This window comes from Brachypodium distachyon, chromosome 1 (assembly GCF_000005505.3).
Source record: "Brachypodium distachyon strain Bd21 chromosome 1, Brachypodium_distachyon_v3.0, whole genome shotgun sequence".
Lineage (NCBI taxonomy): Eukaryota > Viridiplantae > Streptophyta > Magnoliopsida > Poales > Poaceae > Brachypodium > Brachypodium distachyon.
This window is the reverse complement of record NC_016131.3, coordinates 74,703,576-74,716,064: the sequence shown is the minus strand read 5'-3', so window position 1 is coordinate 74,716,064 and position 12,489 is coordinate 74,703,576. Positions and strand designations below refer to the sequence as shown.

General features: G+C 47.3%; 4 protein-coding genes across 4 annotated transcripts; all 4 read right to left on the bottom strand.

Annotated features, from left to right (window-relative positions):
- Nucleotides 1-799: 799 nt before the first annotated feature.
- On the bottom strand, nt 800-2,675 carry LOC100840393 (metalloendoproteinase 4-MMP). The gene has a single exon (XM_003562192.4). The coding sequence runs from the start codon at nt 2,190-2,192 to the stop codon at nt 1,143-1,145; it is 1,050 nt and encodes a 349-aa protein (XP_003562240.2). The 5' UTR covers nt 2,193-2,675; the 3' UTR covers nt 800-1,142.
- A 162-nt stretch (nt 2,676-2,837) lies between these two features.
- LOC100845845 (S-norcoclaurine synthase 1) lies at nt 2,838-4,889 on the bottom strand. The gene is made up of 4 exons (XM_003558996.4): nt 4,477-4,889; nt 3,992-4,239; nt 3,446-3,770; nt 2,838-3,287 (listed from the first exon to the last, which is right to left on the bottom strand). The coding sequence occupies exons 1-4, from the start codon at nt 4,693-4,695 to the stop codon at nt 3,033-3,035; spliced, it is 1,047 nt and encodes a 348-aa protein (XP_003559044.1). The 5' UTR covers nt 4,696-4,889; the 3' UTR covers nt 2,838-3,032.
- Nucleotides 4,890-5,058: 169 nt separating this feature from the next.
- On the bottom strand, nt 5,059-6,906 carry LOC100845538 (DNA-directed RNA polymerases II, IV and V subunit 9A). Its single transcript, XM_003558995.4, has 4 exons — nt 6,749-6,906; nt 6,572-6,647; nt 5,959-6,117; nt 5,059-5,350 (listed from the first exon to the last, which is right to left on the bottom strand). Exons 1-4 carry the CDS (start codon nt 6,775-6,777, stop codon nt 5,270-5,272), a joined length of 345 nt encoding a protein of 114 aa, XP_003559043.1. The 5' UTR covers nt 6,778-6,906; the 3' UTR covers nt 5,059-5,269.
- A 156-nt stretch (nt 6,907-7,062) lies between these two features.
- Nucleotides 7,063-10,868, bottom strand: LOC100845235. Its single transcript, XM_024456774.1, has 8 exons — nt 10,775-10,868; nt 10,357-10,493; nt 10,226-10,278; nt 10,036-10,146; nt 9,838-9,963; nt 9,628-9,738; nt 8,352-9,561; nt 7,063-7,726 (listed from the first exon to the last, which is right to left on the bottom strand). The coding sequence occupies exons 3-7, from the start codon at nt 10,248-10,250 to the stop codon at nt 9,215-9,217; spliced, it is 720 nt and encodes a 239-aa protein (XP_024312542.1). The 5' UTR covers nt 10,251-10,278; nt 10,357-10,493; nt 10,775-10,868; the 3' UTR covers nt 7,063-7,726; nt 8,352-9,214.
- Between the last annotated feature and the right edge of the window lie 1,621 nt (nt 10,869-12,489).

Sequence of the window (12,489 nt, the reverse complement as noted above, 5' to 3'; positions counted from 1 at the left end):
CTTTTTGTTTTGAGACAACTTTGGTGCGTTAGCTTATGAGTTACCGATTGGCCCTGGGCCAGGCCCAGGGCGCGCAAATAAATTATAGCCCATATATATTATACTTAGATGTTAGGTTTGGTCCGGGCTGTAGGATATTTAGGCTCTCTGGTCCTTTGTCTATGCAGCGCCAGCCCATTAAACATGACAAGACATCAGCGAATGGAAGATAAACATCGACTCGTTCTTTGGCCCTCCGCCCGCGTCTGGATGTGACGACAGCTCAATTCAAGATATAAGAATACCCAGTGTTCAAATCCGGGCCCGCCCCTGTGTGACGAGTAGAAAAAGAAAAGTTCATTTCGAAGGCAGACAAGGAGCCGGACAGATCGTCGAGAAATTCGGCGGCATTAGCTAGCTAGCTCTAGTGTAACAAAATTAAATGGCTCCATATATCCATTTCGATCATGTCGATTATATACGTGCCACGTACGTACGCTCGTCCAAGTGAGAGCAATCCACACGTGTTATCATGCCAACGTTAATTAATAAATAAGCTGGTGCGCCAAGTATACGTTATATTTATATCTTGGAAATTCTGGATGAAGGATATCGATCGCACGCGTGTCTTATCATCGTGGATGTTAGCTTCTTTATATCTCTTGCAACATGGATATGCTCTTCGTAGGTCGATCCTGATCGGTGACACACACGTACGTAATGCACTTGCAAAATTAAGGTCGGCAACAAGATAGAGACATGGATCTTTCTATGGCGAACAAAACTGTTACAAAAATCCCAATCCCCACCAATCAATGAATGACGATAAGACCTTTAATTGTCCTTTCCACTGTGTTTGCTTCAAAAACAAAGTATAGAAAGAAAGAAAACGCTTGACTGCTATAGTAGCTTAATCAATTGGTACTCTTCCTTAAACAAAAAGCAAACTAGTCGATGGCTCTAACTCGTTGATAGAAAAACGTACGTGACCATGCCTGCCTGCCCGAGTTTCTCTGAAGCGAATAATTAGATAAGTAATTGAAGCCCGGTTCAGTATGACGACGTTACGCTTGATAGATAAAGCGTGCGTACGTGTATACCTATAGTGTGTAGTACGTAGCATATACTTTTATAAACCTAGCTAGCTTAATTAAGCTTCACAATTAATCTAGCAGATTGAGAGAGAGGGAATCAACCAAGCAGCTAGCTAGCATGGCATGTATCATGGTGAGGAGCAAGAGTAGGTTGGCCGGCGAGGCAGAGGCCTCTGAGGAGGAGGTGTCAGGCTCGGAGAGGGAGCTGAGGCTGAAGCGCGGGTTGGAGCCGTAGAGCGCCTGCACCCCTCTGACATCATCCGCCGTGAGTTCCACCTTCCGGGTGCCCGGCTTGAGGCTCGGGTACATGACGGCGTCGGGGGCCGACGAGTGCGCCAGCCCCAGCACGTGGCCGATCTCGTGCGTGGCCACCGACTCCAGGTCCACCGCCGATGAGTCCTCTTGGTCATCGAGGTGGACGGTCCATCGCTCGGCGGCGTCGAGGTGGAGCTGACCGCTGGGAGGGGAGAAGGCGTGTGCCAGCACGCCGAGAGGCCCGTCGAAGGGCTCCCCGTCGCCGTGGTCGCCGGAGAAGAAGCCCACCTTCACGTCCGCCGTGTTGTAGCTGAACTCGCTGCCTGCGGTGGTGGCCAGCTCCACGAAGCGCACCGGGATCACCCGCGCCCACCGCGCGAACGCACGCCGGAACGCCGCGCGCACCGCAGACGGGTGCGGGAGGCGATCATCAGGTGTAGCCGGCGGGGGGATGATGGCGTAGGTGAGGGTGAAGCGGCGGCCGCGTGGCGCCCAACGGGGCTGGCCGTCGAAGTAGGCGTAGCGGGAGGCGACGTTGGGGAGGTCGGGGACGCCGCAGCGTGGGGTGGAGAGTAGGCCGGCGGTGCGGTTGTCGAGGCGGCCGGTGGGCGGGATGCCCATGGTTGATTGGTACAGCCGAAGCAGCCCAGCGTCTTGGTCCTGCTGGTCAGCTGGCAGTGACATGTTGATGTAGCCGAAGCGCGCCAGGTATCGCCTCAGCCCGTCCGTGACCTTGTCGCCGGCGAGTAGTTCTGGGAGGGAGGAGTTGGGGAGGAGCATGTGTTGGGCGCAGCTGCTGCAGCATGGTACAAGACAAAGCAGGAACAACAGGTGCAGGAAGAAAAAGAGTAAAGAGGGGGACATGGACGCCGGCCGCGCATAGCATATCAAGAATAAGAGAATTCTCAGCAGAGGTGCAGTATTTGTTTGTTCGGGCTAATGGATGGGGCCAGGCAGGCACAGCTCAACTCATCTACTCCTATATGTTTCTCTGTCTTTGAAAACTTTTGCTCCTCTCTCTTTCCAACCTCATCGATGATGTGCGTCTCAACGTGTCTTCCTCAATCAAACGGACGGGACGGAACGGAGGAGAGCTTTCATTCAGCTTTACACACACGCCCACGATCGCCACCATGTCCCAAGACACTACACAAGTATCCTTCCTATCTCTCTGCTCTGCTCCAATCTTTAGCTAGTCAAACTGAAGCTGACGGACGGTCTGTTTTGGTGGGCAATTAATGGGAACAAACCTGATTTCCTGGGGATTGTTTTCTTGGTCGACCCAAGAATAAGCGCACTGCCCCCACTTTATGTTCCTTTCATTCTTGACTTTAGTTTTCCAACACATGTCCCACCACCTATCTTTTTCCTACAATAATAATCCTGTATACTCGTAATCCTACTTGCAGGGGAAACAATCTAAGCTCGCTTTTGCAGCTTGCTCCCTCCTACTCCTACTTGTTTCACAAGCACAACAAAATATCTACACCTAAATGGAAGCCTCAAACAGATTAACACATGGGCCTGTCCTGTCTGTCGTCTAATTGACAAAAAGGAAAACACGTCACAGATATGTCCACTACTGTCTGAATGTCCGACGGAAAGATGTAAAGGTGCTAAACTAGTGATGCCTGCATTCCTTGGAGCCAACATCACACTAAACTACACCCACCAACAATAGCTACATAGCTCACCTGGTAATTGCTACTCTATGTCAAAATTCAGCTTCATCCGCTCTAAGAAGCTCTTCCCCTCCAGTTTCGAGGTGAAGAAAAGCTTCATGAAGTTCTCATGATCTAGCGTCTGATAAGCCTCGTCTTCACACACCACAATCTCTTTCAGAGGGCCTATCATGCCGTGGATGTTTGGAGAGTGGAAAGCCGCAACCGACAGTCGTTCTTTTTCTGTGTCGACAACAGCCCTGTGCTCGATGCTCCTGTACCTTCCGTTTGTGAAGATCTGTCCTCAGCAAAGCAAAACAATAAAGACGTTGTTTAGTGGAGACCTCCCCCTTATCGATGCCATGTTAATTCGACGAAATGTTAGTAGCATATGCCAAGGCACTCTAATACATGCTCATCAGTTGATAGCAGCATTGTGTACTCTTGATTATATACCTCAAAGATGTCTCCAATGTTGACTATGAAAGCGCCCTCTACAGGCTTCACAGGGAACCAGCTGCCATTCCTCTTAATCTGCAGGCCTTGAACATGATTTACTTGCAGGACAAGAGTCAGAAGATCGGCATCCGAGTGTGGAGAGAAGCCAACAACCTTGTCTGCTTGAGCACATGGGGGATAGTAGTTCATCCTGACTGACTGTATTCCACCGATGCATTTGTCAGCAAGCACTTCTGGTTCCAATCCCAAATTCTTCGCCATGGTTGCCAAAAGGAAATCTGCTATATCCTTAGCAGCAGTAGAAAACTTATCCAGAGTTGATCTGAATGAAATTCACAGTTAAGACACACTTCAAATCTCTACTGTAAAGAAAGTGATGTTCCATCTAGCAGGGCAAGACTTGTTAACTTAAAGTCACATGTATTGCAGTTGACACTTGAGACTAGAAATGATGCCTTTTCCTATTGCTCTGTGCCTAATTAATTTGCCCTCCTAAGTAGGGCAGTGAGACAGCTACAGGCAATGGAACAATCGCAATCATACCTGAAATTAGCAGGTTGGTCAGGCCAGAACCTCATGTTTCTGTCCTCAGGTGGCTGTGTGTTCAGGTAAAGAATGTCAGCCCAGTCAAGCTTTTGATCCTCCGAGACAACGAATAATTGACCATAGCCTTCCAACTGCCCTCTCTCCTGAGCAAACTGTTTCTTCCTCTCCGCGGGTAACTGAAAGAAGCCTTGAATGTTGGCCTTCAAACCTTCCACCACATCGTCTGGAACATTGTGGTTAATTAGCTGCAGAACACCAAAAACCACACTCCATCAGGATGAGTGGCCAACTGAAAGAATTCTTGAATGTTGGCCTTCCAACTGCTCGCACAATTATAATTTGGAAGTCAACCCAGAGATAGGATTGCATCTTAGCTCGTTGCTTGAGGAAAATCACAAGCACCAAGGAAGGCAGGAGTCATCACAGAGAGAGACAGGTATGCAATGGCAAAACGACCGGAGGTTATGAAACAGAGAACCAACCTGGAAGAAGCCCCAATCCTGGCAGGCTCTGTGGAGGAGTGCAGACTCCTCGCCAGGGTCAAGCAGCAACCTCTGGTAATCGATGATGGGGATCTGATCCTCGCCGTCGCCGGCGACTGCATCGGCTGCCGCCTCTGGCCGGAGATACCTTGGCGGCACATCGGCTCCACCAGTGGCAGCCACCATCGCCTGCACACTCGGGACGGGGAGAGATTCCATCTCTTGGCTCTTGAGATGCTAACTCCTCTGCCCTGAGCTCAGTGACTCTTCTGTATACCCCATGTATTTGGCATATATGGATGGTAACGAGGCATCCACTAGTTTATTTATTATTCAGAAATTCCTACCAACCTGATTGTTTTTTCTTCTTTCTTTTCTGGGAGCCCAACATGCGTTCCTTTTTTCTTTTCTGAGAATCAACCTCCGCTGTCCTCCTAGGATAACATCAGACTTGATAGGAGGAATTCGATAATACAGTACAGCTAGCTCATAGCCGCAATGGGCGCACAGCTCATGCCCCAGTTTGCACGAGACATGCAGTTATGCAAGAACGAAACAGGTAAAATAAACAAACAGTGGATATGCTAGAAACAATCGATCTATCAAATGTGATAAGGGGGCATACAGATTTCCAAACACATTTGTCCCGAGCAAGTACCACAATCACAACATATGTTTAACAAGATCAGTTCTGTACTCTAAAAAGACTGCTAGATGAGACTAAATTCCAGATCCTGGTTAATAAGCTGCCTTAATGGCACGGGTTGGTATCTCTGCAGGAGATGCGAGCCGTTCATTCCCTCCACCGATTACCACAGGAGAGGTTGCAGCACACGTAGAACAGAGTCATCCCCTCCTCTCCTCTTGCTGTAGCCTGCACATTGTAAAAGATAGCAAGAGGTTAGGAGCTGTCAGTCAGCTATCTTCAGTCAAAGTGTACAAAAGGTCAATGGGCAACTAAAAACATTCAAGTTTTATGGTTTCTTAAGAGAACATGCAAACACTAATGTTTGCACTGGTGTGTGGATGCACCATGAGACAGGAAAATAACCATCAGTCAACCTACTTATGAAATAAGTATTGTTAAGATGCATCTCTTCTAAAGCATACATGAATAGTGATATTTTGTCATGCTCATACAGAAAAAGTGCAATGTTCCCAGTGAGGCCTCGTTTGGTTAATCCCATCCCGGAGGGGATCAAGAGGGAATGATGGGATTGCAGTTCAATTCCTCCCCAATCCCTCTCAATCCTCTCCTGCAGGGAATGCTACAACCGACGAGGCCGTAGCAGTTTTGCACAAAAGGGTATCCTTGATCTTGCATAAACATGTACGCACAAATATATAGTTTGGACTGGATAAGGTGAAGATGGCAAATTTGGTACGCGACGGCAACACTATGATTTTGTAATATGCATTGCCATGTCATGATATTTGAAGGCAAAGAATAATAACCAAGTAAATAGGGCTGTTGGCATGAACCTGGAAGTAAACAGCCTCGCCGTGACCGCAGGCAGTGCAGCGGACTGACTTGGTCCGTGGAAGAGTGGGGTCAGAAGCTACATCCTGCAAGACCTGCGTACGCTCCGTGGCAGCATGGTGCACCTCATTGCGATAGACACAGGTATTGTCGGACACCTCCTGAATCAAGGAAGCAAAAATTGGTGACCCTTCTTCTACATGTTTTTCCTTCCAAGTTTTTTACACATTTTTATGAGAGGGTGTCTGGATTAAGTTTGTACAGCAACAGTCACTAACATGGTTGTGGAAAATATTGCGCAGCTAGAGGAGAATCAAACAATTAGTAAGTGATTATCCATTCTCACAGAGGAAAAAAAATATAAACAAATGTGGCACACGTTTATGGTCTCTGCCTGAATCAACTAAAAAGCGTTTGCTTGTGGGAACCGGGATCACGCAACCGAGCATTTGGGAAACGTGGTATGCGTGTGTGATTGAGCCCCAATTCGGCTTCTAACAACACTTGCGAGCCCATGAATAGGGACCCAAAACCCTAGGATTTGGGGGGCAGGGGAAGGAGGCACAATTAACCCCCGCGGCATTGCATATCGGGATGGGGAATTAGGGCAGGTACCTGGTGCTCGCAGTTGCGGCAGGCGAAGAGGAGCACGCGCCTGTCCTTCTCCTCCTTGGGGTACAGGATGTTGTTGCTGCCATTGGTGTTTGGTTAATCACGCAATTTCGGGCCACCATTAGTAACAACGAGAAGGAGGGAGGAGGAGGAAGCAGTGGGAAGGAAGGAGGCACCTACCACTCGCGGCAGAACTTCATGGCGCTCATGGCGGCGGCGGCGGTTGGAGGATTCGTCGCCTGGACCTGGAGCAAGTCGGTGGATCGTGTTTCCGTTTGGGGGCTTGGGTTTGCTTATATACGGACGAGAGGTGAACAGGTGTCGGACTCGCCTTCTTTCCGTTTCGTCCTACACTTTTATTTTTTTCTCTTCTCTTCGTTTATTAGTTCTTCCATTACAATTTCTTACGAAACGCAATGTTCTAAAATCCATAATTTAAATCGAAATTTCAAAATAAAAGTTCTTAAAAACCTCCCCGCCTCACAGGCGATCCGATCATTGTTTCTTACTTCCAAACGGAGGTAGACATCATCAATATATATACAGCAGACAACAGAGATAGGATTACAGTGATTGCCAGCAAAACAGAACACGGTGACTCCACTCAAATGTCACGCCCATTGGCATGCATTCTCCCCTTTCATAAAAGGAAACCACTGGACATGAGATCAAACAAAAGAAGGGAAACCACAACCAGCAACTACAGTTGTTCAGATGCAAGCATTTCCGACCCTTAAACCCTAAACCCTGCTTTTTTCAGAGCCTCACTCTTTCTCATGTAGTCCCATTTCCGCATCAAGTCCTGTGGGCGTCGCACCTGGTGAAAAACATCCCTGCCATAATCATGTATCTGAATCCAAGAAATCTGCCGCTTATCTTTTGGGGCGAATTTCGCCACTGCTTCCTGAACCAGACGGACCAGTGAAAGATAGCGTAAGAGAGGACGACGCAACTACATACACAACACAATCTAGGGAATTGAAACGCGAATCAGCTCAGCACAAAGATGGTTCAGCACTAGTAATGAAATTTCGTATCTTATGCAGAGCCGCCTCTTCTGCTTCCGTCCAAATGACCCTTGCGCGCCTTGCAGTTGATGCAAAAGATCTTCTACCTGATGATGCAATGTCACTTCTAGCTGGTGTACGAAGATTGGAGCTGCAAGAAAGATGATTCTGAAATTACAAAGGGGGAACATGCACCATTCATTACATTGGATGGAAGCAAGAATATTTTTCACAATAAATGGAGCATATGAATTTAGGTAAACTGGTATTGTAAAACAAATCTACATTTGTGCTTCCCTGTTGATGTGCGCAGATTACTTTTATTACAGGCACTTTCAGCTATGGCAAAGCACAGCTGAGAGTAACAACATGCCTCTTTAGCTACGCCACTGCAATCAGCATTGTATGCATCACATACAGAGTACAATCTAACTTAACTATCCTAAAAATAACTCTACTGGAGCTAACCATAGCACAAAAATTCTCGCAAATTCAATTTTCCCTCATCAGTATCATGGCATAATGTTATCACTCCCTCTAGAGATTTAAGCCTTTCCAAGTTTAGACCATCTCAAAGCTAATTAGCATCACGCTATCATGATATTGAACTGCAAGGCAATGCAATTGTGCAAGAGAACTAGAACTTGGTAGATTCCATCCCACAAATATCCATGGTACAGCTTTATCCGTCGCTAGTCTAAATCAGGGGGTTCAGTGGCATGGTATCCTAACTATTCCAGCAAATAAGACTAGGGAAAGGAGGGCTTAACACTTACCAATGCTCTGGTGGATATGCATAGTGTCTTCTACTTGATGGAGAATGCATGAACTGATCCTGGCACCCCAATGCTTTCTCTGGTGGATGTGCATGGCATCGTCTGCTTGATGGAGAAGGCATGAGCTGATCCTGGCACCCGAATGCTTTTTTATAGCTATTTGATACCACTGTCTCCTTTTCTTCAAATCTTACTTTCCGGCGGCCCATGTTTCGCCCAGATGTAGCTCCTCTTTCACCAGAAATTTCACAATTGTGAGAATTCATAAGACTGTTCTCTCTGTCAGCCCCAATATTATATTTGCAATGGGATTGCATCTATACTGAGATGAATTGCTATTGCTATTTTCTTCATGGGCTTCTGCATTTTCAGAATTCGGACAAAAGGTTGTCTTTTCAGTGGCTACCTCCTCAGGAAAGGCATCACTTGTAACAGTTGTTTTCTGCTGACCAAGCCCGTCATGTTTACGAGATATGTTAGCTGCTCCGGACTGCTGGTTTGGCTTCCTTCTAGATGTACCACAACCATTCAAATCAACAGCGCTGTTAGCAGCTCTTTGCTGCCTTTTAGTAGATTGCTCACTGTGTCGCTTTGCTAATAGCTGTGCGCAGAAAGCAGATAGGTTCTTTCTAGCTTCATTCTGTGTTTTCTGAGCCTTTTCTAATGCTTCAGTGGCTTTATTGTCGAAGCAAATAGGGCAACCCCCACGGTCACTGAATCTCACTGAGGAGCAAAGCAGCTAAGATGAATGCCTAAGAAGCAGGTGCTACATTTCTGCAGCTGGCCATCTTTACCACATATGATACATAGTTCTTGTTCCGTCCAGTCCTCAACCAAACTGTTGATATGTTTATCCCGAGCACTCAACCGCAAGCCACTGAAACCATCATCTGAGCAGTGCACATGTGAAGTTCCAATAACAGTACTCCCAGTGATATTCTTCTTTGAAGGTCGCTTTCCTCCATCTTCATTCCCTGTGATATTCTTCTTCGAAGATCGCTTTGCTCCAAATCATTCCCTGTGATATTCTTCTTCGAAGATTGCTTTGCTCCATCTTCATTCCCATCACAAGGAGAGTTTGGACAAGATTTCTGAATGTCTTTGATCTTCTTTCCAGTCTTTTTCTTGGATAAAGAACTGGTCCGTGGTTCTGAAACCATGGTCTTGCACACAGCAGTATCCTTCCTACCTTGTTCAATCATGCAATTATCTGCAAATCGGTTTATTTAGTGCCGGAACAACAATATAAGCAGGTGATGTACAAATAGGTATTTACTGATCCGAGAAATAGCAGGTGTCTCCAAGCCAGCCATTGGCAACGTTAGATTTGGTAATCTGTCCACGGCAGCACACGGAATGTCCTTCCGTGCATGTTCGCAACCTCCTACTGTACAATATCACGACCATTAAAAGTAGAAAAGATATACAGAGAATATCTTTATCAGCATGTAATTGCACAAAACATCATGACTGGAATACTTTTTACCTTGACTCGCTTCCTGGCCGCGGTCATACTGCAGAGAATTTGGGCTATTTTTCCTGCTGTGTGGTTCTGAGAAGGTGGTCTTGCACACAGCAGTATCCTTACTGCATTGTTCAGTCGCACAACTATCTGCAAGCCCGTTTATTTAGTGATGGAACAATAATATAAGCAGGTGATGTTTACATAATGCAAGGTGTTTACCAATCCGACAACTATTAGGTGTCTCCAAGCCATTACTTGGTGACATTTGGTGCTGACATCTGTCAACAGCAGCACGCCAGGCGTCTTCCCATACGTGTTTCTGACCTTTTGCTGTACATTATCACTAGCATCAAAAAGCAGAAAAAGATAAACACAGCGAGAATCAACATCAGCATTCAATTGCACAAACCTGGCTGTCCAAAAGCCCAAACCATGTATTCCTCTTTTGGTGGGTTTCCATTCCTGGAAAGAAAAATAAAATCACCTTGGAGAAACTCAAATAACTGTTGCGTCAAGATTTAATTGGGAGTAACAACTCACACGAGATCTGCGCGAACAAGCGTCTGTGCACGCAGCTGCTGATGCTGTCCGACAGTGAGAGCCTGATGCGGCGAGGAGGCTGCTTCACTGGTGTTGTTCTCAGTTGATCTTCCAGGCGGACGGTTCTCCAACGCGGCCTATCAATCAGGGTGGGATGATAAACCATGTTACAAACCAAAGATAGATTCTGAAGAAAAAAAAGACTTGAGCAGCAGCAGCAGCAGAGCACGGGCTGGTGGCCAGCCAAACCACGGGCGGAGGACCCGGTAGGGCAAGGTAGGTCGCCCTACCTTGATTTTTGGCTCAGTTACGAATTGGGGGTGATTAAGGAGATGAAACGGGGGGCTAAAGGGCGTAATTCATTCGTGAGGTGATGGGAGGAGAAACGGCCGGGAACGAGAGAATCCGAGAGATCAACCTGGTGGCGGGCGCTTGCGCGAGGAGGAAGACGAACGACGGAGCTGGGGCGCTCGGCAGTGGGATGGGGAGGGAGGGGTGGCGGCGCTAGCTCGAGGAGGGATGCGAGCTACGGGGCTGGGGCGCTCGGCATCGGGACGGGGAGGGAGGGGTGGCGGCGCTCGCTCGAGGAGGAAGACGAGCGACGGAGTGACGGGGTTGAGGCGCTCGGCAGCGAGGGAGAAGGATTCAGTAAAGTTACTTCAACTGACTTTGAGACTTTGGGGTGGCCGACGTGTGGGTCCCACGACCTGTTGGTCCATATGTTAGCCCCCCAAAGTTAATCCAGGTCTGCCATCGGCCAGGGCGAGGGAGGGGAGGTTGCCGAGGTGCGTTTGGATTTTTGGCAAAATTAACGGTAGCTATAGGTGGCTATCGGACTGGACTTTTTACAAAAGCCCGGAAATCCGGCAGGTTTGGCCCGGTTGTGCCCAGCCCGGCACAGAGTTAATCGGGCCGGGCCGGCCTGTGCCGCGCCCGAGCCTCATCCTCAGGCCCCCGGGCTGGCCCGGCCCGGCTCGATTAGCAAGTTTTTTTTAATTTAAATCACCGCAGATCACAAAAGCATGAATAAAAACATGTTGGCCTTGGGCACTCAAACCTGAGACCTCCCACTTCTTCCTTCCACATGCTAACCACTAGGCTAGGCTTATTTGTTCTACCAAGTTACAGAAAAGGTCTCTTTTGACCCGTTTTCAGTTGCTGGCACCCATAAAAAAGGCTGTCGAGTCGGTGCTTTCAAGGGGCCTTTTTAAGGCCCGTCGGGCTTACCGGGCCGAGACATTGCCTTAAGGTGCCGGCCCGGCCCGGCACATTTAATATCGGGCTTCATGGGGCCGTGCTCGGGCCAGGCCCGATAGCCACCTATAACGATACCTGGCGAGGACATGTGTTTGGTTTCGTAAAAAAATCTGTCTTTTGGAGCCAGCTGCCTCGCCGTTCCAGGAAATTCTTGCTCAGCCAGGAGAGCCAATTCGGCTCGCTCTCGACGGCAAAACCGATCGCACGAAAAAAATTCAAGTCCTAACTGCTTCCACCTTCCCCGATTCTTGTGGCCAGCATGCAAAAGGCTAGCAAAGCCGAGCTGAGCTACCTAGGCTAGCTCAGCTATGGGCCAGCTGAGCAATACAACCAAACAGACCAGTCTCGTGGTGATACTTGTCTACATTTCGCATTCAAGCCAGATGCAACTCTTTATTTTCCTGCAAACTAGTATAATAGTGTTGCAGTTGATAAGGTCGGTTATGAATGACTATTTGATATACACATACTCACGATACATCTGATTTCTTTGAATTTAATTTTGACATCTTTTTAATCGCATCTCACACAAGCACCAATTTGATCCGAAACTGTATTAGACTAGTTGCCACACATTTAAGAATACATTGATGCAAAAAGTACAAACCTGCATGAGATGTCGCAATTATTGTGTATAAATTGTTTGTTATTCATATTAGTTCTAACACAAGTTAATACATTATTGTTAGATGTTCATTTGTTCGTGCCTTTGGATTTTTATCCGTGTTTATGATAAGCAAGCTAATTTTAAATATCACCTACGATGGTGATGACTACTCTGATTGATGACAAAAATACTTTTCCAAAATATTAAGTGAGTGATGTTTCATTTATATATTGTTTGTGTATCCCTTTACATAAGTTATTACCATTTTT